This window comes from Stylophora pistillata, chromosome 10 (genome assembly GCF_964205215.1).
Source record: "Stylophora pistillata chromosome 10, jaStyPist1.2, whole genome shotgun sequence".
Taxonomy (NCBI): domain Eukaryota; kingdom Metazoa; phylum Cnidaria; class Anthozoa; order Scleractinia; family Pocilloporidae; genus Stylophora; species Stylophora pistillata.
This window is the reverse complement of record NC_142528.1, coordinates 5,949,877-5,975,801: the sequence shown is the minus strand read 5'-3', so window position 1 is coordinate 5,975,801 and position 25,925 is coordinate 5,949,877. Positions and strand designations below refer to the sequence as shown.

The 25,925-nt window shown below is 37.8% G+C and overlaps 2 protein-coding genes across 18 annotated transcripts; both read right to left on the bottom strand.

Moving 5' to 3' along the window:
• Positions 1-993: 993 nt before the first annotated feature.
• LOC111337908 (neuronal acetylcholine receptor subunit alpha-10) lies at positions 994-11,212 on the bottom strand. 2 transcript variants are annotated; one of them, XM_022944298.2, is made up of 7 exons: positions 10,948-11,212; positions 5,998-6,063; positions 5,230-5,381; positions 5,014-5,058; positions 4,646-4,755; positions 4,394-4,574; positions 994-3,616 (listed from the first exon to the last, which is right to left on the bottom strand). In XM_022944298.2, exons 2-7 carry the CDS (start codon positions 6,047-6,049, stop codon positions 2,624-2,626), a joined length of 1,533 nt encoding a protein of 510 aa, XP_022800033.2. In that variant the 5' UTR covers positions 6,050-6,063; positions 10,948-11,212; the 3' UTR covers positions 994-2,623. The 2 variants fall into 2 exon arrangements, with proteins under 2 accessions (XP_022800033.2, XP_088591223.1); XM_088735097.1 differs by lacking the exon at positions 10,948-11,212 and adding an exon at positions 7,409-7,840.
• Positions 11,213-11,316: 104 nt separating this feature from the next.
• Positions 11,317-20,909, bottom strand: LOC111337877 (neuronal acetylcholine receptor subunit alpha-10). 16 transcript variants are annotated; one of them, XM_088735095.1, is made up of 7 exons: positions 20,456-20,909; positions 16,581-16,670; positions 15,718-15,815; positions 15,366-15,508; positions 14,341-14,385; positions 13,450-13,559; positions 11,317-13,063 (listed from the first exon to the last, which is right to left on the bottom strand). In XM_088735095.1, exons 3-7 carry the CDS (start codon positions 15,785-15,787, stop codon positions 11,893-11,895), a joined length of 1,539 nt encoding a protein of 512 aa, XP_088591221.1. In that variant the 5' UTR covers positions 15,788-15,815; positions 16,581-16,670; positions 20,456-20,909; the 3' UTR covers positions 11,317-11,892. The 16 variants fall into 16 exon arrangements, with proteins under 16 accessions (XP_088591221.1, XP_088591211.1, XP_088591215.1 ...); XM_088735085.1 differs by lacking the exon at positions 20,456-20,909 and adding exons at positions 17,636-17,738; positions 17,911-18,343 and having other exon boundaries at positions 15,718-17,271; XM_088735089.1 differs by lacking the exon at positions 20,456-20,909 and adding exons at positions 17,636-17,738; positions 17,911-18,343 and having other exon boundaries at positions 15,718-16,670.
• Between the last annotated feature and the right edge of the window lie 5,016 nt (positions 20,910-25,925).

Sequence of the window (25,925 nt, the reverse complement as noted above, 5' to 3'; positions counted from 1 at the left end):
ATTCTATTATTATTCTATTATTATTCTGTTATTTTAAGAAAGAGTACATACGTTGTTCGTTTGTAGGTTTTGTTTGTCAGTCATTTGCCCAAACTTATATCGTAAGACCATTTAATATTTAACAATTATTCCACGAGCGCGCGTTGGATATGAGATGATAGATAGCCAACGAGGCGCGTAGCGCCAAGTTGGCCATAATCATCTCATATCCAACAAGCGCGAGTGGAATAATTGTTTTATTAAAAACGCCCTCAAGAAATTATCATTTTGTAAGAAGAAACTGGATTTTTTAGCTCCCTTTTGATTTTAAGCTGACGCGTACGCTTACCATATTTGTAGATTATGGTATATTGGCTGATATACCATAATGGCTAAGCCAATAAAAAGTCTTGAATTGCGTTATCTAATGATCCAGTTTTTAATAATATATTTTATCGTATTATATTATATTGTACTGTACTATATATACGAACTTTTGTTCTTTTGGGAGGAAACCAAACCTTCTATGAGCCTCGCAGTTTCATCTAGATTTCCTCGCCATACACATTGTTGTATTTGACTAGCCTTATCATACTTCCTTGTAAATACTTTATCGTAGTTTGGCCGGCGAAGGATTTTAAAAAAAGGAAAACAAACTGCATGCAGAAGGTGGGATTCAAAGCTATTCATCCTCTTTGAGCTAACGTTTACTTAGAGTTTGTAAATTTCCCAGTTTTTCGAGTTTTTTTTCTAACAGAGAAAAGAAAGTTTCAGCTTTCGCTAAATTATTGCAGAAATGCAAATCGAACAACTTATTTAAGCATTACTTTAAACAGTCAGCCTTCTTCACTATATATATCACGTAACACTCTGTGCACAAGTAAACAGCATTGGAGCTAATGGGCAATGGTAAAAGTTATTTACAGTGACTGACTGAGATTCTTATCATTGCAATTGCGATGGCAGGTAATTTTCAAACAATATTTACGTATTAACATGATACAAACGGCCAGATTGTTTCATCGTCAATTTTAATAATTCAATTTTGTCTTTATATAGCATACATGCTTAGTGATGAAAAACTTTAGAATCATTTTAACAATATCAATGATTATTTGTTGAATATATTATTCCGTTAAGAACGTGTTTTAATCCGAAGCTACGTTAGATTGACAATAACACGTTTTGTGTCTTCGAGAAACAACTATCAGAAGAAACTTTGACGATGGAAGCATATTTCATCACTTTCGATGCACTCTTTTATGTCAATGATAGAAATTAAGACAATTCGTAGATTATGAAACATTGAAAGCTACACATCATCGACGAAATACCGTATTTCCCCAAGTTGGCACTTGGCCGCTTATTTAAAATATCGGCTAAAAAAAGAGGGGCGTCTTTTGGAAGGGGGGCACTTCTTAAGAAATTATTAAACTATACTGATTCCGTTTCTGTATAAGCTTTAAAAGCTATAAATATAATGGCAATAGAGAATCAGGTTTCCTTTGTATTCCTTCTATTTAAGACAGTGAGGAAGGAGGGGGAAGGAGACGCTTGTTTGAAGTTATGGCCCAAGGGGGGGTGGGTGCTCTTTCGGGGGATGGGGCGCTTATTCGAGGAAGTACGGTATCTAAGTTAAGGAATAGTTGAGTCTAGCGAATATCCTCTGCAAGCTATCAATTTACGGAAAATGAATACTTGAATCGATTGTAATTAAATCTACTTTATCATTGCTGTTGAACTGAATGTGCAGTTTTTAAATCAGCAAAAACGATCGATTTTTGTTATGGTTAAAAGGATACAATAGCCCAGTGAAGGGTGAGACAATTCATCATAAAACAGCTATTGGTAGCCCGTTTCACCGAGTCATGACCTTCTCCTAGCAACTAGGTCAAGAATGATTGCAGCATGCAGCTACCTTAAACCGATTTGCAGCCCAAGACAGGAACTTCGATATTTTTTAAGAATCAAAGAGGTGAATGCCAAAATCTTAATCCTTAAGTTCCCAAAAGTGAAAAACGATCAACTTCTCTAAATATCTATACTTCAATTTGAAAGTCATTAGAAGAGAAAGATCCATTACGTTCCCGACTGGTTCACAAGAAATTAAAAATAAATTCGACGGAGAATTCAGCATCTGCAGGTCTTTGGAGTTAAGGAATTAAAAAAGATTTCCTTAAGTCGGTTCTTGGCATTAGAAATCGAAAATAATTGAGAAAAAACTTCCTTGCAATATACAGTGGATTTTAGGGCCATATTACACCGATAAACTTAGCCTTATAAACAGGCTTCGACTTATGTGGGCTAGCCTTTCTTCTATAACGTAAATTTATTCCTTTGTTGGCTGGTAAATAAATCTGTTTAAAAGACCTGGATTGACTACACTTTTAGAATAACACGCATATCCATGTGGCATTTTATCAACTGTGGATTTTTCCACCAAACTTGCACGGTAAGCTTTAGTCATGTTGCTCAAGTGACCTATATTGAGCACCCTTTGTCAAACGTTTTTAGACTGAAGGCGAAGGACTGATTTTGAAGGAGGTTCTTGCCCAAGATAATGCTATCTAACTTTTCAACAGAGATTTGGATATTGTGTCCTTGTGCAGGAAATCTATGTTGACTTCAGCGAAACTGGTTTTGTTTATGTTCCAATGTCCTCGTCGCTACGGCTTAAGAAGATGGTTAAAGTAGACACCAGGATAGTCATAGAGTAAAACCAAAAGAAAAACCTGTCCATCACCATGGCAAAGTATTTCCAGTCCTGTTGGTTTTTCTCAACTTTTTCGCGTTCTTTCACGCTGTTTGCAAGTACGCTAATTTCCTCTGGGAGTTTAGGTTCCCTTGGGAGTTTTTCTCGCCTTGGCTCGGGAAAGTCCACGGGAGATGAATCTCTGGTGTACCTAACTTCTATTAGTTTAGACTCGTCCGGGCTTCGTTCGCCGTTGTATTGTGTTCCTCTTGCATTTATACATCTCGTGCAATGACAGTTGGCGGCTGGTGCAAAGGTGGTTTCCCAGTCGAGTGCGAAAGGTGCACCTCTCCTCTTGCTGTCGTCTTGGTGGTATCTGAGGTCTGTGTTTGGAATATCGGGTGAACTACCATCGGGTTTACCCACACATAGTATGTACCCGAGCCATTGAAGTACAATGATACGAGCCCATAGGGGCACCGCCTTGACCGAATTCCCTGATCCGTGATAATGAATGTTCAAGACCCAGCACGTCAGCATCAGTGAGATGGAGATCTCCGCCATGATAGTGATGTAGAACTTCCCAAGTAGAGGCACTGTCTCAGAGTTCCTAGGGAGGCTCTCTCCTACCAGCTGAAGGAAGACTGCATTAGCCAGCAGTACTGTGATACTGAGTGTGATCCTTTCACCCGACTCCGGAGGCAAAAAGAAGCCGAGTAGAATCATGGAGAGGATTATCAGACATGGTATGACAAGATTGAAAAGATAGAATAAAGGTTTCCGATCCATGATAATTGTTATACTGATATCTGCTAACTTGTGCTTGCAGCATGTGTATTTCTTAGCGTTTCTTTGTTTTTTGATTCCGGACAGAACCCACTCGGCGCTTTGTATGTACTGAGATTGGGAAGATCCATTTTCCTCCTTCATGTCGAGGTCTATTACCTTCAAGAACAGAGGAATCAAGAAAAGATTTTTATTCATAACATGGAGCACAGTCGATTCATCCCTTCGTATCAAAAATGTTCTGCTTTCAAAGCAAAACAATGACATCAGTCTCAACTATTGGCCTTGACGAATATCAACATCGAAAACGAAAACACAACATTTCAGGAAATTGTTTCCGTCCTCGTCATTGTCATCGTCAACCACATTATTATCATCATTATCATCATCATCGTCATCGTCATCATTATCACCGTTGTCTTTGTCATAGACGTCATCATCGTCATCATCGTCATCATCATCATTGTTCTCGATGTCATTGTCATAAAAGTTATCATCGTCATCATCATCATCATCCTTATTCTCGTTTTCATTGTCATAAAAGTCATTGTTGTCATTATCATGGTTATCTTATCTTCGTCTACATTGTCATAAAAGTTATCATCGTCATTATCGTCGTCATCTTTATCCTCGTTGTCATTGTCATAAAAGTCACCATCGTCATCGTCACCATTATCCTTGTTGTTATTGTCATAGACGTTATCATCGTCATCGTCATCGTTATTTTCGTCTTCATGATCTCCTCAGCTTGCTTTTCAGAAGTGGCCTCTCGCAGCCGTTCCTTGGCTTTGCACAACGCGTGAGAGCCAAGGAAGAGGAAAATGAACCACACAATTTTGAGTACTCTTTTTTTCGGCTAAATATTTTCGCTTTGAAAGAAACTTATATAGCATAACAACAATATTCTTTGCTTGAGTCATAAAAAGCAAGAATTACCTCGTAAGTCCAAGAGCCGAATTTCAATACGCACTTCTGACGATCAAATGGAAAGTACTGTACGTCTATAGGGCATGTACTGGTGAACGAAGCCGGGCAAAACCAACTACAGCTCCCATTACTTGACAAAATCACCGGAGTCTTGTATTTATCAGTACCACCGCTGAATTCATTATCCGCGCTGCAAACGATAAGAATACGTTTAAAAATTCGTTCCAACGGGACTAGGGTTTCTTACTAGTCAGTGCTAACCTGTTGTACAAGACAATATCTGGAATCCAGACCAGGGATGCGTCCAGTCTGACCGTCTGAATGCCGTCATAATCCTTAGGGTCCCACGTGAGAAGCTCGTTGTCCCAAATCTGGAGACAACAAATATGATAACTAAAAATTCTATTAAGTTCGGTGGGCATATTTTTCTCGTTACAACCGTCCTGAAAAAGATTTGGTATTTCTGATAAAAGAGTACCATTTCTTTTCTTAAGAAAGATATGTGTAGTTGGTTGGGTAGGTTAGTGAGTGAATCAGTGAATGAACGAATGGTGAATGCAAGGTGAACTTTGGAAATACTTAGACAAGGTTTGATGCTACTCTGGATTAAGGACTTTGAAAATACTTACTTGGCGAACCCAGACGTTTGTTGTAATCATTTGATTTCTGACATCCTGAAATACAATGAGAGACTGAGAATGTCAGCTGAATCAGCAAATAACGCAACGTTTTTAAAGGAAAAAGAATTCAACTCGGTTAAATTTCCAAATAAATGCTTCTTGAGTTGACCAGACAACAAGAGTAATTTGTCTAGTGTCAACTGCATTTTAGTTGCTCCCACTTACAATATTGACCAACTGGACAAGTTCAAATCCAAATGTAACTACAACTTTTTGTTTGGGGTCTCTCACTGGTCGGGCTTCCTTCGTGTAATTTGCAAGCAGAGTGGTGATAAGTCGCTCCTCGGGTGTAAAGTCTTTTGTTGTTGTTCTTGTAACTGAGTAGTAAAAAACAATGACAATTACTTTACGTTGAAAGGAGAAAGCCGTCCTCGTAAGAGGAAAAAGTAAAACAAAACGGGAAAATGTCTCCTTGTTTAAAATATAGCAGACATTATTGATGGAAAATACACTTTATAACTAGGTTCCATGTTTCCGTGCCTCTTTTCAGTGAAATATCACAGATGAGGTCAAAATGTGGTGAGAACAAATAACAGGGCACACGAAGCGCAGCCGAGTGTGTCACTGATGTTGTTACTTTAGTTTGATTTCTTCTGTATGGAATGTATTTGTTTTACGTGATAAAGAAGCAGATTAGCCATTGATGACACCATTCATGTCCTCCAATACCTCATAAGTAAGAGCCAGTGAAAAAGATGGCGATTTTCACTGCACTCTTGAGACTGCGTTTCTACTCTGTATACTGTCAAAACGAGCTTATCCTGTAAACAATCTTCGAGGATTTGCCAGTTTTCCGTTATTTTAGAAACAGACAGAGAATCTGGGGAATTTTCCGCAGAATTTAACAGATACTTTAGAACAAAAGATAAGAGTGAAACCAATGAAGGTTTTATCTTACAATACTGGACGGGTAAAATTCTGATATCTGCTTACCCAAGGAAATGAGGACAACGAGGACCAAACTTCTGTATGTGAATGAATTCATTTCTTTTAAGATTCCTGTATAGAAATATATATAATCGTTATTACTGAATGAATCATAAGTAATAACGGCGCAAATTTATTTCGACAAATTTTAACTGAAAAATAATTCGATAGTTTAAGTAATTAGACAAAAAAAGATAATAAACAAACAAAAAGCAAATATCAAACGTCACTACAAATCCATGGGCTAGCACCAAAAATATTACCTCGGACAGTCTTAAGAGAATTGCTGCTCTTTGAGCCTGGAAAGTGTAATTTTTAAATCTGAAGATGACTGACGTCAACTGACTTATATTTGACGGGTGTCTAACGTATGTTTGGGATATTGTCTTTTACCAAATTATCTGAATTGATATTCACGCAAATTTGGAGTCTATTGCAGGCAAAGCTATCTCATGCTATATCCTCTAATTTTCTGATGAATTACAAGGGTCGAAAAGATGGAGTTTTACGGTGCGCTGAGATGGACTTCCTGCACTTGGTACAGCAGCTGATTTTTACAACAATTTTTCAGACGGGCTGTGACAGTGTTGAGCAATAAAGAAACAAAGTTTTTTCCCTGCTTGATAAAACTCTATTCACAAGTAACTAATAGGTGCTCGTGTTATACACAGTCATGCGAACGAGCCATGGTCATTCTTTCAAGCTTTAAAACTATGTCAACACTTTCAAATTTTTTTACTATTAAAATTCCATTCGTTAATTCGTAAATACAAAATTGGACTGATTACAACATTGAATGCATAAGAGGTAATAGAGAAACTATTAGAGCTGACCATTATTTCAAAGAAATTCCTATCATTTTAAGATTCAGGGTTCAAAATCAGATTCATAGCGTATTATAAACGAACAAATAGATATCTAAGGTTTGTCGGTTTTTGAGTAAAAATTCGGTAAGCAATTTTTGTGAAAGTCAAAAGATCTCTAATAAAAAAGAAAAAAACACTCAGGTTTTTAATCCTCGATATTGTTCAGTACTTAGAGTTGGACATTTTGGACGTAATGAAAGAAACTCGATAAATTACAATGCAATTATACGCACTTAACATTCGCCCACGAAGGGTTAAAATCAAATATATATTCACAAATTGCCAAAGCATCGTGGCAATGCAAAGCAAGGAAATATGGTCAACAATATCAAGTTTTTTGCGCAAAAATGCGATTGCTAATTTTATTCTTCTTAAAAATATCGTATTCCATTTTAATTGGTAGTATGGTGTAGTCTGATAAAGAGGCTGTCGTAAGCACTCACACCTGCGTGAAAGCTTTTAAAAAGCCTTCAATATACAATTCAACAAAGGTGTCCACATATCACGTACAACTCAAAAGATTTTCAAATATTTCTCATCATGATACTTGCCTTTCGATTCGTCCTTGTGGATGAGAATGAGAACTTAACTTTAATGTCAAAATTGCGGGTGATTTTCCTTCTTTCGTTTTCCCAATACAGCTGGTGAGGTTCTGGAAGTGATAGCTCAAAGTGGCATAACTTTCCACACAAATCACTTAGACCAAAGAGGCGAAACCAAAATTGACTCTCCTAAGGGTGACTAAAAGGATATAGAAGGCATCAAATCCAAAAAGATACAGTCCCCCAGAGGTTGACTCAAAAGGATCTCACTTGGAGCCGTGAATGACCACCTCACGGGAGTCGTAGCATCAACAATTCCTAATCAATTAGCTACAACAGGCAACACGCACCAGAGGTGTGGAACTATACGAATACACTTTCCAACACCATAATCCTGATGAATTTTTTTCAGTCTCGATGGCTCGTGACAAAGTGGTTTCGAAGCAATTTTATCTTCTAGCTTCTGGTCAATTATGTTACCACCTGCACGGGTTTCCTCTCTGACTGGTCGAAAACACAAATCAAATTTGATTAGAAGCACGTCTTGGATTCCCACGAGTTGATGCGAAATTCCCTAAACTTTTTAATTATTGATTTCCGAAAATCTAAAAGTTGTCATGGATTTAATGGGAGAGAAAGAATTGGTAACAACGAGCCGTCAATTGAATACAAAAATACAAATTTTCTTTAATATCCTTGTTCTTTTCATGTCTTAGATAAGCAAAATTATTTCTGGGAATCAACAAAATTCAGGGATCTTTTATTTGGCAAACCTCGTACAGATTCCTGTACTTAAATGGCAATCATTAAAAGCAACTAATCGTTAGAATAATAAGGACACTCGGTTTTAATAAAGAATTCAGTTTTTGTCCAAATGTCGAGGTTTTTTTTATCGCTTCATTAAGAATGCCATAGTTTTATGGTTAACGAGAAGGAACCCATTTTTTCTCGCCTGTTCTATTGGCTGACAATATTTGAGCATAGTTTGGCAGCAGGGATACAAAAACGCTAAAAAGTGATTTCAAATTAGCATTATTTCAATGATCTGCAACAATGACTTATTGGCAAACAGCAGCTTGATTAGTGAAATTCATCCCCAAGCTAATTCTCCACGCCGCGTAATCTCTCTTCTCTCGCTCCGAGAGCTGGCAGTAGTTTCGCAATTTTGGCAACCTTTCTAGATAAAATTAACTTTGAATAATGCGGTTAGGGATCTTTTGCTTCTCTAATAGCAAAGGAGATTTTCAAAGAAGAGCTAATTTTTGACAAATCAAAGTTTGTAACCTCGAGAAATCCAAAGATGCCGCAGACTCTTCCAAGCATCAACTATGACAATCTGCTTCTAAAACTCGGTACCGCATGAAAAGAAAACGATTTTTTCTTACGATTGTGGAACAAACAAGAAACAAGAAATGAGTTGCCTATGCACAATCGAACCCCTCAGGCTTGGATTGCGCAGTACTCTTCTCTGCTACTCGGCTAAATAAAACTCGTTAGAAGCTTAGCCTGAGTGTGTCCGCCCCTGGCCCTCAAAACAATTATGGTGGGTGACTGTGAACAGGCTCTTGAAAGCGATGCCACCATCTAATTTCACGTGTGAGCGGCATCCCTCATTCTGCTTGAGAACAGTATTTTCAAAAGCGTCCTGTAAAAATTTATTCATAGGAAAGATCTTGAGCTCAGTCTTACAGTAACGTACTTATCTTGCCTGATGTATTTTTTTTAATCACGATGCACACCTTATCTCTATTATATGTCAAAAATCTTTCTCTTTACCTGAACAATACGCTGACAACCCTAGTTACTTTGCATATGACTTTCTAGATGTAACCACATTACTGATGTTACGCTGATTTTATCCCACGCTTGCTATCTTTAACAAATGAAACTGCAAATTTCCAAGTTCTGTCTTAGTTTTTGGAACCTCAATTAGCCTTCATAAGCTTCATTTGTTGTGTTCTTGATGGCATAAAAGTAATTTATAAGAGTTTAATCAGAGTATTTCAATGGGTATTTCAATTGTCCAAGTAGCTTCGTGCACATTCATGGGTGTGTCCAGGGGTTTTTATCTACAAGAGAATTAAAGATTTCAGGAAAATTATGAAACATGATGAAACTATCCGAATCGAATGTGGAGCACATGCAAGAAAATTTATTGGGAATCTTTTAGATATAAATAATGTAGCCGTATTCGAACGCCCAGCTCTGTTATGCATGTGTCCGAACGTTCTAACGTCTCGACTCTCGACCGAAGTCATGTTGCTTTTTTGAGCAATTTCACTTCTTCAGGAACCTTACATGAGTCTATTTTAAAGGGTTGTATGAAAAAAAACTATTGATATTTGGGAGGAAGATTCAGACATCGAGCAGGTACGATTATACTCGAGGGTTGTGAAAAGGAACTTAAAGAAAATATGTAGCAATAATGAGGGTGCCTCGCATTGATCTTATTGATCAATTGATTGTTTCGCATTTCTTTTTTTAACACTCATACAACAAACAAAATCACAGGGGGGGGGAAGCCAGTTAAAGGGGGGGGCAGGGGAGCGATAACAACTTGCTATGTCATGTCAGATAGTTTGCACACGCTGCGGACCTATGAAAATGACATTAACTCGCAACTTGGTCTTGGTTAAAGATCTAACCCGCAATCTTTCGACCTCGCGGTTTCGATAACCTTTAGTAGGCGTATCTATCCACTCCTCTAGGAACACCAAAGCAATTACATGAGGATGTGTGTAGGTTGAGATTCTTGGAATGTTAGCTCTGTTGATTCGTTTATGTCAAGAAACGAACGTCATTTGAGAATCTTTCGAGTGAAGGGTTGACTTTTTTTAATTGTCTAAAGACAGCCCATAGTGGTTAAAAAAAAAATTCGAAATAACCGTATTGATCTTAAACTCAGCGTCTCTAGCGAAAAAAGCTGATATAAAATGAATAGTGTTCGCTAAACCGCGCTGTTTGAGGCATGAGAGCCACACGACTGTTATTAAATGAGGTTTATAATAGTGTGCATAACATGGTCTCTTCAAATTGATGGAAGCCTAGAACAAAGTAACACTTCAAAACCACTGTTTCGCGAACATTCGCAATTAATGTACTTTTACCATGTAAGTACTGAACAAAACCTTCCTATTCACGATCACATACTACTATGACATTCAGATACTGCAATGTCGAAGGGATCGGAGATAAAAGGGGGACTGCAATATCGATTCGCGAATTTGACGCTCATTCTGTTGGATAAGAAAAAAGGTTCTTTATAAAAGAAATCGTTCCGTAAAATCGATACAAAACTATAATGTTTACTCGCTCAGTCTTCCTTTCCTTAAGCAACTGTCTCATGGTGTATAATTTTCGATTATAAAATATATTGAGACGGTCTTTCATTTTGCAACACACAACGTAATGAATACGTCTTCTATATACAACACCCCAACTTCGTAAAATAAAATCAGACAATAATTTTCTTACTTGAATTATCTTGATGAAATAGTGGATAGCCTAGCTTTAACAAACACGTTTTGTTCCAGGCAAAAGTAACTTACCTTTTGTTTACATCACCTGGGGAAAGCCTATGTCATGCGAAGTTACTTCCACAGTTTCGTAATTCACTTGATTTTGATGTTTGGCAACTGTTCCTTACGCTATTTTCTTAGCCTCTGGCGGATTTGATCCTCTTCCGACCTCTTTTCATTAGCGATCATGGCGTCAATTACTTCGTAAAAGACATCCGGAAAACTTTTCTTGAAAATGCAAACATTTCTCTGAACTTTTAATCAAAACCCCAACATGAGTCCTTAGAAAAACAGAACTCGGGGTGCGCCAAACGAAAATATTTCATCAGCCACGTTGATTTTAAAGTTTCGGAGCTATTCATAAAACATTGACGAATGTCAGCAATCCACCAAAATAGATTTTCATTGATAAACCAAGTTTTATTTAATACTTACGACAAAGGAACCTCGACGGCTTTGCTTTTTTACTGTCACAGTAATTCAATTTACATGCTGAGCGATACAAATTATAACACAGACGCGTGGTTGGGTATTAAAAAGTTCTATTATCTATAAACTGGCTGAATGGAAGTGTCGCTTTGTTACAGGTCTGCAGCTGGTGCGATTTTTTCGCCCACAATAACCGAGATACGCTTGATAAAATCGCTCGCACTCAGGGCATTAACTGACAATGTTTCACGTTAATAGACGTGTACTAAAAGTAAAGGTGAATAGACAATTAAAATCATATTCATCATTCTAAGCCCCTTGTTTTGACAACCGGGCAAGCTCGAGGAGGTTTTAGAAGAACGGAGTCCAGACCCCTCCAGTATTTACACAGTCAGAGGCCTCTAGCTAAAAATAATTATAAGTGATAAGGATGGAGGGAATTTTGGAGTAAACCTTGATAACAATTAGGGGTTTAGACCAGATGGAGGAAAACTTCAAAGTGTGTTTTTCTATATGTTAGTTTCTTTAAATACTGTCAACAAGTCTTTAAGAGCTTTTCCGTCCTTGACGTATTCTTTCCTTAAAAATTACCAGCGTTGATATCAAAACGGTGAGAATAAAAAACCAGAAAAAGAACCTGTCCATCACCATAGCAACATGCTTCCATTTCTTTTGATTGTCTTCGATATCTCGACTAAATTTTGCATGTTCAGCCAACACTGCTAAGTCACGAGCCAAACTATCCCCTGATTCATTTTCTTTTTCTTCAGAACTTTTGGCATTACCATTATGCTGCGAGAATCTTTTCTGAATCTGCGTGATCGATCGACAAACAGGGGTCACGTGGTTCATCGATAACAACGCATGCGCTTCACCGTTCAAAGATAATTTTCCCTTGAGGTCTTGAGGCGAAACTTTCACTTGAATGATGTCATCGTCGTTACAGTCGTTATCTTTGTCTCCCCGTTTATTGTTTATGGGAATCTTCTCAGTTTCAACGCCTGGTTTTCTTACACACAGAATGTTCGCCAACCAGCCGAGGACAACTATTTCAACCCATTGAGGTGTTTTGACGATGGAGCGACCGGAATTTCTGTGATGGATGTTCAGCACCCAACAAGTGCACATCAGGGACATAGATATCTCCGCCATTATGGTGATATAGAACTTGCCGAGTAGGGGAATAGTTTCTGAGTTACGAGGTAAAGTTTCCGCTACAAGCTGCAAAAAGACAGCCATGGCCAATAAGACCGTAATGCTCAGCGTGATTCTTTCTCCTGACTCAGGTGGAAGAAAAAACCCCAGGAGAATCATAGTCAGCATTATCATACACGGTGTGATTAGATTGAAGACATAGAAGAGTGGCTTACGTCGAATGACCATCTCGATAGTTACATCAGCAAGAGGAATGCTACAGCACTCGTAAAATTGGACATTTCGCTTCTTAGAAGCCCTGATGAGGTCCCACTCAGCACTTTTTACATACTTGTCCGAGAATGTGGGTGTGTCTTCCGCCTCAATGTCTAAGTCTGTAATCACAAAGGTCCAAGAGCCAAACTTCATAGTGCATGTTTGCTCGTCGAAAGGGAAATACGTTACGTCGATGGTGCAAGTGCTTCGGAAAGAAGCTGGACTGTACCAGGCATGGCGACCATCCTGCTCCAGAATGACGCGTGTCTTGTATTTTTCAAGGCCTCCGCTGAAAAAACTGTCCGCACTGGGAAGGAAAGATAAAAAATGTTTATGTATGAGGTTGACTGTTTGTCCACATCTCAGTGATCCTAAAGTGAGTTAAATTTGGTCAAAGAGATGTGTAAAAGTTAATAAACCCGCAAAACCACGTGTGTGTAGTGCAGATTGTGACTTATTGATTAAGGTGTTCAACTTTAACGGTCGAGTGAATGGCGCGAAGTGTACTTTTTGAACCAATCACAAATTAGCGAGTCTTTTCTGGAGCCTCCCACCGTAATTAACCCCTGAAGGATGATGGGAGAATTTGAGACGTAACTAAACGATAGGTTTGTGACCAGTAAGAGCGCACGTATTATCTCAAGCTTATTTTTTAATCAGCGAAAACTTGTTAATTTGTGTTTGAAGAGATACCTGTTGTATAGCACAACGTCTGGGATCCACACTAATGCTGGATCTATTCGTATTGTTTTTACTCCATTATAATTTGCCGATTTCCAGGTCAGCAGCTCGTTTCTCCACCTCTAAAATGACAATGACTGGTCAGTTTTGTCACGCTGTTATCAGCTGTAACACTAAAGAAGCATATGTCAGTCGGTCGTGATCGGTCAGTTGTCGTTCCTTGGGTAAAGCTTCATCGTTATGTTCGGTTCGTTAAGACAGGCCGACTTTTCTATTCCTAGATACAACACAATAACTTACGGCAAACATTCACTACGCTATTTAGGACCTAAATTATGGAGTAAACTGACAACTTATGACAGATCAGACACAACATTAGCCAGTTTCAAAAACCACATACGTAAGCGTGACCTTAGCTCTCTGATGGCTGCAGGGGCTGTGTTCTATGTAATTCTTAATTCATTTCATACTTCTTTTTCATGCATGATATGACTTAATTTTATTCTTAAGTAGGTAATATTCTTTGTAAATAATGTTTATCCATTTTATTTGTGTCCCCACCTTAGTATGGGATATCTCCCAAACTAGAAGGTTCTTTGACACGTTAATAAAGTTTCTATCTATTTATCTATCTATTTATCTATCTATCTATCTATCGTTTGTGATGTCAAGTGTAGTAACTTCGTCGTGTCATATGGTGTTGGCAGTTGTTGAAATCTGTCGAAGGAAGTGTAGTTAAGTAAACCAGCTTTCCAGGGTTAGTCGTTGAAAACAGTTGGCGCTTTAGGTTAAAAATATCTATAAGTTGGGTTTAAGAAGGGAATTATAAACTTAGTAAAGTTTTAAGTTCCATAAGGTGATTAAACTCATTGTGATCACAAAAATTAATGAAAATGAACTTACTTGTCTGACCCACACATTTGTTGTTAACATCTGATTACGATCATCCTTTGCATAAAAAGAAGAGAGAAATTTACTTCATCTTTTAATTTGATCATTTTATAGAAAGGAAGACGTGAACAGGGAATACTTTTTTTAATACCGCATGAAGACTTATTCATAAAAGAGAGCAAAACTACCAATGACATCACTACAAAGGCGGAATCTTCATGTTATCATGTATCGGCAACAAAGCGGTCAAACGTTTGCGAGGCATGTGTGAACACTGTAACTGCGGCGGGGCGTTTGCATTCAGTCATAGAAAGCCAGTTAGACCTAGTCTTCTAAACGCGTTTAGCCTTTCGATAAAGCTCAAAAGAAAATGGTAAATCAACAAGATAGGCTTAATCAAATAGAGGTTGTGTTCGGAAATTCACATTGAGAAGTTTTTCCTTCAACCGATCAATAGACATTGGAACTTTGTTCGTATATTTTGCGTGACAACGGTTGTTTCTTATCGAAGAGTTTTGGCGGGAAATTGAAGCGCGTCCGGCCAAAATGGATCCACTTACCGTATTTACTCGAATAAGCGCCGCCTTCGATTAAGCGCCTCACTCGAATAAGCGCCGCACCCCCAATGCGGCGCTTACTCGAGGAATTCCGTATAACCAGGAAAAACACAACTAAACAATTTTAACTCAGCATCGGCAATTTATATTCTTTAAATGTGATGTTCTTTAGTTCAAAGTGACTGTATTTCTCTGCTCGGGTTACCATGAAACGCTCGGGGTTTTTTCACCGCATGGATTTCTCTTGTAATTCTAGATTTACTATCAGTTAAGCATCAGTCCATAGGAAAATTGACAGATAGAAAGTGTACCGTTGAATAAAAATATAGAAAAAGTAAATTTGTCCAGTACAATTTTTAAATAAGCGCCGCACTTATGGCGCGAAAAATTAAATAAGCGCCGCGGCGCTTATTCGAGTAAATACTATATGCATACCCGACATTTGACCGCTGCGTTTATATCGGCCGGCGCAACCCTTACCACATTCACTAACTGAACAACCTCAAGTCCGAACGTGACGTTTGTGGGTCTTCGTCTGTCGAGCACTGGCCGAGCATTCCGATCGTAACTATGTAAAAGAGTCCTAATCAATGCTTGTTCAGAAGATGGATTTGCCGCTTGCACTGAAAATAATTTTAAAAAATATACATATCAAGAGATTATAAATAGGAAACCAAGTTCTAAAACTGATAAACAGCGGGATGTATTCTAACGAAATTTGCTAACAGATCACTTATCGTCGCAATAGAAACAGTCGAGTTTTTTTAACGTAATTTGATGCGCAAATAGAATTTAAGGTCAGAAAAGCGAATTCCAATCGACGTTTTCTTACCTGATGATAACAACGAAAGGAAACAGGCAGCAATGATTCGGAAACTACGACCATCTAATGCAGTCATCATAAGTGCAAAGCCTAAATTGTCTTCCAATCTGTTTCGAGAAAAATTATAAAGTATAGCTCGATGATCTATTGGGAGAGGAAAATACTTTTCTCGACTACAAACAAACTTTTATCTGACTGACCACGCATTGCTATACATTTATAGGGAAATATACCCTAAAAGATATTACATCATAACTTGTTGTTAAGGAAACTCTCTTGGCACTTAGCATTTCGATTTCTAAAGAGGTAGTATTTATGTGACGTAAATTTAAACCAATACAATATATAAAAAGGTAAACTCTCATCACAATTTTTTTAAGTGAGGAATTACGACTGTGAGGCAAAACATAAAAAATAATAAAAGCTAGCTATCTTGAGATCTTTTACGGGAAAGTTTTCCCAATATGTTAAGACTTTTCTTTTTAAGTCTCTTCAAGAAGTGACATGCCCGTCTTCGAACAAAAGGACTTAAAGGATAAAATCTTCCAAGGAAAATTTTATCCTTGAGGCCTGAGAGCGTGCAATTCTGCATCAGCAAGGTTTTCCTATTGAAGTGTCATCGACAAGTTTTTCTTTTCGCTGATTGATTCACATAGTATGTAATTTTTCTTAACCAATGGGCTTGCTAAGGGAAAAGGGAACATGAGAATATGGCTTTAGATAGAAATGTTCTAGCAAATGAAATCACTACAGCCTTACAGCAATGAATTATGCCACCCCTATTAAGAAATAGATTTGCACGTGTCCATCTTTACACGTGTCCATCCTTACACGTGACTGCTACTCTCTAACCGTCTTCAATTTAATCTTACCAGTTAGCTCAATTGGTAAAGCGCTGGACTGTTGTGCGGGAGGTCGTGAGTTCAAATCCGGCCGGACCAACACTCAGGGTCTTTAATTAACTGAGAAGAAAGTGCTGCCTTTGTAATAATGTCTTTCTAGTCTTCTCGGATATGGACGATAAATGGAGGTCCCGTCTCCTGCAGGGTTGGGGTAGGAGACGTTAATTTCCCACACACGAGATTACTGTGTGATGGATGTCCTCCCCGGGGTGGGATGGGTGGGTAAAAAAAAGGGGTTAGGTGTCAATTGGAATGAAAGTTCTGTTCCTTTCTCCTGCCATTCCTGTGGCGAATGAATTAAACTTAAACTTAAACTAAACAAATCATTAAACCATACATTAAAATTTGGAATGTATTTGTGGATTCTTTGAACTCTTAGATATCTTTGATAATGTTTTCTTTTTAATTCAGAATCTCTTAAAATTCTCGTAAAATTTCTAAGTAAAGTACAAATTCTTTTTTATTCGAGCGAGAGCAGATAGGGCAGAAACTTATGACGCTTCACTTTCTGTAGCGAAAAATAAACCTGTCACATTCTTGCGCACCATTAACACACACGATGGGTGATATCTGCAGTATCCAATAAAACTTTGAACATCGAGCTTCAGAAGTTACTTCTTCACCAGCACATTTTACAGCAATATGAATTTGGAGATCGTTACTGAATTTAAGAAAAATATACGATTTATCATCAAACTGCAAACTGTATGACAACATGATATCAATACCTAAGCACAGAAATTTTACGAATAACTTTTGGATCATTCTCAAACACAAGTAGAAAACTGCCCACAAAATGACATTTTTAGCGAATTCGTGCCACATCGCTCCATTAAAAGCACTCGCTACAAGATTCTCGTTCGATGAAAATGTATTCTTCCAGAGTGACTTGTTTGAAACTCTTAACTTGTCATCATTGGCGAGTTGTTTCTCGAAGAGGTTTATGTTGTTTACTTCAGTTTTGAAATGTGACTTCGAATACATCTGTCGTCAGGCGTATGCAGAATACAAAAGGAATTTATTACCTCTCGCATAGACGGCTTCTCTAATATATTTCTGACGCCGGCAGTAACAACCATAATTTCTTTAAAATCACATCCTGCACAAAATATCCTTGAAAGGGTTTCTCTAAACCAAACGACAATATTGACCGATATTCAATGTTTTTCGCTTAATAAGTAATCTGGTCTGGAATAAACAAAGTTTAATTCAAATGTTAACTTTAGAATAAGTTTTTTTTTTTGTTCAAAGCAAAAGTTTTCAAACTGGTGTGATTAACCACAAAAGGATTTTTACTTACCAAAGCGCGTTTTAAATATATATTTTTTGTTGAGCTGATCCATAAGAATAAGCTAGAGTTGTTGGGGCTTAAAAACTGAAACATCCAATGGAATACATTACATCGTGTTGTTATGGAACTTGCCGAACGGGACTGTTCTGATTTTAAACAATAATCTGGTAAATTTACTAACCAGTAGCCGTCAAATTTGATTCAATAATCCGCAACATATTTCTTTTCATCTACGACCACTGTTTAAAGATAGCAGATTCATTTCAGTCGCCTCTAAGTGTCTTGAATTAAAATTTCATAACGTGCTTTGGTTAATTCTTGAGACACACCATTAGATAGCGAGAGTTACATTGGTGAGTGCCAAATATTGGTTATCAAAGCCAAACACAAATTAATTTTAATTAGAAACTCTGTCATTACTTTCACGACCCAAGAAGATTGGCGTATAAGGTTTGTTTCCTTTTTTTTGTTCACAATTGAGAGAAGTTTCCGCATAAATATATAAAAAATGTTTTGATATATTTGATCGATGTTTTGCGCACGAACCCAAATATCAAAGAGTTATCCCCAAAGTCAAGTTTATTGTTTCATGGTTTCAGCAACTGCTGTAAATTTGAATATTTTTCAATAAGATTGTTTCAATGAGAAGTAATCTTGAAGCCTTCAAAAAACAAGGCACCAGTGTTACTCAATACCAGTCTTATACTTCATTTTGAATGCTTTTTTTCTGTGTGAATTCAAATTATATCGCAGTATGCCTCCGCTGAGTTACACCTTGTAGAGCTGTCAAAATTTCACATCGCTGAACTTATTAGCTGCTTTTGAATAATTTTTTCGATATTTTTATTTCTCAAGTCCAAAATAGCCTGTTTTTTTCTTTTTTTTTTTTTTACCGATTTGGTCTCACTACAAGACGAAGCTAATCAAATACGTCCAAGGTCTTCCCACATAAAAACAAACTACCTCCAACTTCTAAATTTGTGACGGCAGGTGAAGGCAGACATTACCTGAAAGATTCATGAACCTGAAGCACTCAATTGTTCTTTAGTTCATTTTCATGATTTCAGACGAAACGCACCAGTTTAATTTACATTCTTTTGTGTCTTTGCTTTCGACCTTTGTAAAAAGTGACCTTACATTTGGATTTAACTAAAAATAATCCAGTTTTGTTTTGTTTACGGAATTGTAAGGCTTTCAAAAGCTAACGACGTTCTCTCCATGGTTGAATTCAGCACTTGCTCAGTGTGGATATGTATGAAGGTAAATAACACCGTTCACTGATTGCTTTTGATTTCTGACTTTTGTCTATGAGGATGCTAAAATCCTATCTCGGTCCAGTGGGTGAATTTCTGAGTATTTCCCATTGTTTGTCACAGAAAACCTTCCATAAATAAATATTTCTAATCCGTCAGGTTGGTATAATAATTTATTACAGGCCCACTACTCAAAACTTTGAATTCGTTAATTTCCCTGTATATTCCCTCACTTTTCTCCTGGATAGAGAGGGGTACTCTGGGAGGAAATTATCTTTCTACCCTCCTCCCCCAGAACTCTGCGATGTTGGTCCAAGCCAGAGCTCCAACCAAGACCTGCGCGCCAATCATTCTGCCTGTCCCGAGCCTCAAGGAAAGAGAGTGAAAATATGTGCGGACCGGCGTGTTGGCCAACCGAGAGCGATCTGGGGATGTACGTTTGACTCGCCGAGTGCTCGCCGCAATGTTTTCGCATTCGCTTATCATTTTGTGTGCCTTGTATGGCAAATTGATCCTTTTTTTTTCACAGGCTAAGTACAACAGCGGCCGGAAATGACCAAAAAATAAAAAAGAGAAAAAAAGGGATACACACTCAGTGATCACTATGTGTAAAACACGGTTAATACCACCGAAGGCATACCGCATTACATCGGGTTCAAAAATGGTATTGCCTTGAAACATCTGTTCCTTTACCGTATTAGAAACAAACATCAAGACTTCAAGGCGAAAATACAGTGTGGAGTTTTGCGTTGAAGGAAGTATCCTTTCGGATGTTTAGATTTGGTAGCATTCCGTCTGCGATCTCCAAAAGTGTTTTATTCTTGAATCAGGGTTTGACCTACACAGAATTTCACCGAGTCTAATTCACTGAACTGCACAAGGAAGCCGTATTCGTAACGAACAGATCGATTTTACTTGGACGGAATCTAAGTATCTATGTTTGATCCAGATTTAGGAAAACTTTGTTCGTCTATATTCTTGAGAAGTCCTTTGAAAACGCTAGGAGGTCTCAGTTGTTAGCCGGCGTTACACCCGAGGTTTAATTGTTATTAAGCTCTTTTATTCAATCTTTTAAAATTCCCCACTGGCGATTTTTACTAAACTCTATTCTTCCACTATCAGAAATAAAACTGGTACCGACAATCGTAACCTGAAACGTAGCAGACTTGAAATTTAAAAATCTACAGAATGCAAGTGTTTACGCAATTCCTAATAAGTTAGGAAACATAGCGTAACAAACCATATACTGCCAAATAGAAGTGCATAATCGACATGTATACATAATCTACATGTATGCATACCTTCTGACGAAAATTGAGAACCATTCGCTCCTCAACTCAACAACGCACTGCAGCAGAACGAATCATGTTCTGATTGAAGTTCCCCCAGCAAACTAATTTTCTCCGGATTTCAAGTCGTGGTCGGCTCTGAAATTTTCTCGAGAGCTTCGCATGAAACCTTACTGTGTTCGGCAATCACGTTCTCACTTTTAGATGAGCATGTCTGCGTTATGATGGTGGAAGTTATCAATCACTACTGCCTGTCAATGCCCGCACTATCTCACTTCGTTTCGATGTAGATTTTTGTTAACATGACTTGGAAGTCTTAAATCTCTTTTGCCACAGGGGTACCTTGTCGTGTAGTGAGCTAGTTAATTATGATCAAGCTTATAACTGTGGCTCTGTACATGACACAATGGTTGATAAAGTTTACAGCGTGCTTGCTGTGTTTCGCGATAAATAGAACGGAAGCGAACTTTTATTGCTCACGCTGTTAAGATAAACAGCAGGTGAATTCATCTGAAATGCCTGTTGCGGTATTTTATCACTGCGTTATCCCAGGAGATGGTACCATTTTAAGAAGTTTGCGTCAGAAAACTGAGTCGTGAAGACAACTATGACGTCATGTTTTCCTTAATTTCTCTTCTTGATATTTTTGATGAATGAGGTGCTACAACATGAATGAAAACAAGTAAGCTAAAAATTAAATTTTATGAAATGAACTAAAAATTCATTGTGATGTTTAATTTCTTTCCCATTGTCATGATCGATTAGAGCTAGCTAGCAAGAGACAAAATAATCAATTGAAAGTACATGACAGCAGAATAAATGACAACCTTGCGAGTATGATGAGTTTATTTCCCAATGACGTCATTGTTGTTGAAGTTCCACGGCTGTTATTGCGAACGGAAATTTAGTAAACAACTCTTTTCATAGAATTGTAAATAAAAACAAACTTGGATAGAAGGGTCCTGGGAACCGTCTTCAATAATACCTGAAGCAATTCCAGAAACCTTTACTATTTCTCTCACCCAACTCCTTCAATGATATCAGATAATAGTTCGAACTAAAAACAGCCAAAAAGATTTCCTGAGCCATGTTGACCCCGCATTATATAGATAAACTTGAATAACTCCGGTTAGAATTACTTTTCCGTTTAGAATTAAGCTTTTCCCTGTAACAATTTGAAAAAGGTTGTTATCCATAATGCTCAATGCAGAGTAGTATTTTAGATCTGGCGAGCTTTCGTTGCTAAAAGACACACTGTTGCTCTGATACTGTAAGGCATCAACAAATGAAATTAACGAGAAAATCATGTTCTCTTGATATCAAGCCTCATAATTTAAGCAAAGAGGTTATGAACACAGTTTCCCAAGTAACCGTTCTTTTATTCCCCTCTCTTTTTCCTACTAACCAATAAATAATTTTTCCTTTCGGAATCAACACATTTACAAGCAACCAGGGGACAAGAGCAAACAGAAATCGATCACCGCTTAAAGTTTTCTGATCAAACATCAAATTCTCGCAGCGAATATTATAAGAAACAAACAGCAGTGATGAAGGAGAATTGATCATTAGATCTTGATAGTGAAAACGTGCATTTTGCGGAAAAAACCGGACTGAAGTTCATAAATGATTTCAAGGGATTTGATTAGCGACAAGACCAAATAAATGCTTTTCAATTCTGATCGCAAGTAATTTTCCGTTATCAACAAATCAACAACCAGTAATGTTTATGATTCCAAGATATGAATGATTCCGAGATATGAACACACGACGATGTAAAAAGTGAGGAATAAATCTCGACAAAAATTCCACCCAGATGCAATTACGTCAGTGACATCATTGTTTTGCTTTGCGCTTAAAATGGGCTCCGTATCGAACATAAGATCGTTTATATTCATTAAGTGAGTTGGGTTGTAGATAAAAATTACATGGGTGATTTGTTTTAAATTGTAAATATAAGTTGATACACAAATATAATAGAAAGTTGATATTTCAGATCTGATGGAAACAATGATAACACGGTGACTAAATTAAAAGTTATGATTGCGAAAATGTTGGTGAAGATCTGTCCATGTAAATAAAAACACTCGTAACCTTGTTGTTCTCTTGAAGGCAGAAAATTAGTTTCTCGATAATATCTCCGATGCTTCATGATGAGTTAATGATTGAGTTCGGAGATCGGCTAGAAGACAGGAGGTACTTGATGTCTCGCACAAATGACAGGTTGATTTAATATTTTTCACCTCAAGATTGTAGCAAGACAGGTTTTATGATAATTTGGGTTTTACCTTTCTATTCATTTGTGCGGGTCTTAAACGTAAATAATAAATGAAAACTTGTGAAGTGGAATGCAGACGGATAACTCAAAGGTAACGGCTTCGAAGGAAATTGAAGAAAGGTTCGAGCCATGTTGACAAGTTTTGAAAAGGAACTGATATATGATGTATCAAGTCTTGAAGAAATCACAGTTTTGACTAATGTAGCAGTATAAAAGGCTGGTCTAGCGCAACATTTCTGTGAGTTTCTCCACCCTTGTATGCAGTGCAGCCACAGTTTCGACGAAAAAAAAGGCATTTGTCAGAAGATTTGGAGGGAGATCGATAATTTCTCAGACTGAAGTATCGCGGATAGGCGGGAGAGAGGAATCAAACTTGATGACCCTACAAAGAACTAAGTACATAAGACGCCATTTTTAACCCCAAGCCTCGTTTTCAGGGTGTACTGGTTAATTTTGAAACAATGAAAGAATGAATAAATAAAGCTTCCCGAAGCAAGGAATACCGTCACCATTTATACGCATATCTTATCTCCCTTTTAATCTCTATCTAGATAGGACGGAAAGGTTATTCTTCATCAGATTCATGCTTTGAGACGTATACAGTGTCTCGACGGAGACTAAAGCTTTTGTACAAAATACGGTTAGGTTTCTGCTGAAAAGAAGAAAAAAGAGAATACAACAATACATTTTTTGTTAGGTAACTTCTTAACAAAAGAGTAGATTGTACCAAGAGAATGTTCTCTTGGTTGTACTGAATATCAAGCGACGGAATATGTTTTTAAAATTATGGTCGAAAGTATTGTATTTGTTTGTTGTGATAAGTAGTTTGGAAACAATATCGCAAATCAAATATGATAGTCTGGGAAATGTTATAGAAAACATGAACATTTCATCGTTCGTCTCACGATGTAAAAGTCGGTCGATCAACGTTTTGACTGCAATACTTCTACACTCTTTATCAGGTGACGAGGTAGAAAGTTAACGTGTCGTTATTTTTAGCGAGAAAAGCCGGAAAACTGAGATCACTGGATTTAACAATTTTTATCCTTGGCGTGTCCTATTGCTGCTTCAGACACAACCGGGCAGTTATGAACCTATTTAAGTTTTAAGCGATTTCCGTTTTTGTTCATGGACTTCGGGGCGCTTTCCGCTTGCCTTCAATTTTCGTGAAAGAATTGCAACAATCACTGCGCAGAAATTATGAAATAAGTTGGTTTTATCAACTGAGTTGATAACGTGAATTTAGCACCCTAAAGAGATCCTAAATTTGTCGTTTTGAGCGGTAGTACTGCGTCAGCGCGAAGAATCGGAGGGTGAACGCTTAAAACTACGGTGGTCAATTCACATTATCAACTCACTTGATACGACCAAATGATCTTGTAATAGTACCCTCCACCGACGCAGCTTCGCAATTTCTTTAGAAACTTAGACAACTAACCCCATAACAAATTATTACCTCTTGGTGGCATTGTTGAAAACTAAAGTTTTGGCTTACGAAATTCTTCTATAGATTTCTTAATGCTATTTAAGACCAAAGTAGGCGATTTTATCCGCTTCATTTTCAACTTGAATGACAACCTTTTCTTTCTACACAAAGTCATGAGTTTTGAGTACCATGAAATCAGTCTGTAGCTCCAACTCCCTTAATTACCGGCCCCTTAGGCAAATGTCGGCTCCGTTAAAAGACAAAGCAAAACAAAAAAAGGTAACAGTGTTATTGATGCTTTTTCATCCCAGCTGAGTGAACAACGACAAATTTCTCTACAACCTAAGTCACTGATGTTTAAGATTTATCCACAAAGCCGGGTACAAATAAGGTATCTCAAAATGGATGGTGAAAATAGGTCATATTCTTCCAGATTAAGGGCTCGATCGACACACAGCACACAGACAAAAAGAATCTTGTTTATACTGCGATGGTACTGGGCCAGCAGATGCAGCTGGTTTCAATCGACCACAGATAATGAGCTTCGGGCATTCTGTCCATTCTCGTACTGAACTATTTCACCCCTGTGAATGACCACTTCCGGCGAGCAGAAAGGAAATTGGAAGAAAAAATATCAGCTAAAGGATATTGTTTGATTAAACATTAAATTCTCAGAACTGAAATCCCAAAGAATGCATATGCGAGAATTTGGGGGGAACTGAGATTTGGACCTGGGGAATGAAAGGGGTAATGAAGCTACGAAAGCAACGCTGTGGTTACATTATATATTGAGGAATGCCATGTCCTCTCTGCCATTCCGGTTTTGTTTCGGCAAATTCTGAGCACTTCTTAACCATAACTATTTTGTACCCTAAAACTTCTGGTTTGGTGAGGTTTGTTTCTGCGATCAAGGGAATTTTGTTTGGTCATAAAAATGTTGCAAAACATCGCAACGTTACTGGAGAGTCAAACCAGGCTGACGATGTCTGCCTTGGAAATTATGGAATGAAACGAGTAAAGGAATCTGGACGCGGTAGAGGAACCAATCATATGTGTTTACTTGCAGGGTTGCTCAAATCTGCTTCCCTAATTTTACGGAACCTTTCTAAAAGCGGATATCTTGGCTGATTTTGTCTACACGTATTATATATATATCATCATGATCCTCACGACTTTTGTTGAACCTTAATACTGCCGGCACGCTTAAAAGAAAAAAAAGCCTTGTGTCACACTTCCAGACACAAGTAAAGCGCGCACGTCGTTGGGAGAGATCAAAATGCTAATCTGGGCTTTCCTTTGAGTAAATCCCGTGGGCAAAGTTTCTTACTGAGTCTTTATTCTCCATTTCCAAAGAGCCGATTTAATTTGTTCGGCTTTGTTTTCACCTTGCTTTGCGTAGAAAACGTTATCTGGAGAACGATCCTGAAACTCTGCTTCGTCGAAATTTCACTTACTTTGACGCTTCCAAAAATTTGGTTTCTCATGTCGCATAAGTTTTGTTTTGAAAGGTAACTGTTTGTACTAAATATTTTTGCAGGTAATCTATACAATCTTAATTAACGGTCTGGCGGTTTTTTCCCAGGAATATTTTCGTATCACAGATGGAGACAGATTGGAATAACAATAAACTCTGCCTTAAAGTTACACTGAGAAGTCAAAAGTTCAACCACCGGCTCCGTATGAGGTCTGTTGATGCTTTCTGTATCAACTGAATTATTCCTTTAGGCCAAAGTCTCGCTGCACAAACAATAGAAGTCCTTACAAACGGAGTGATGTACGCC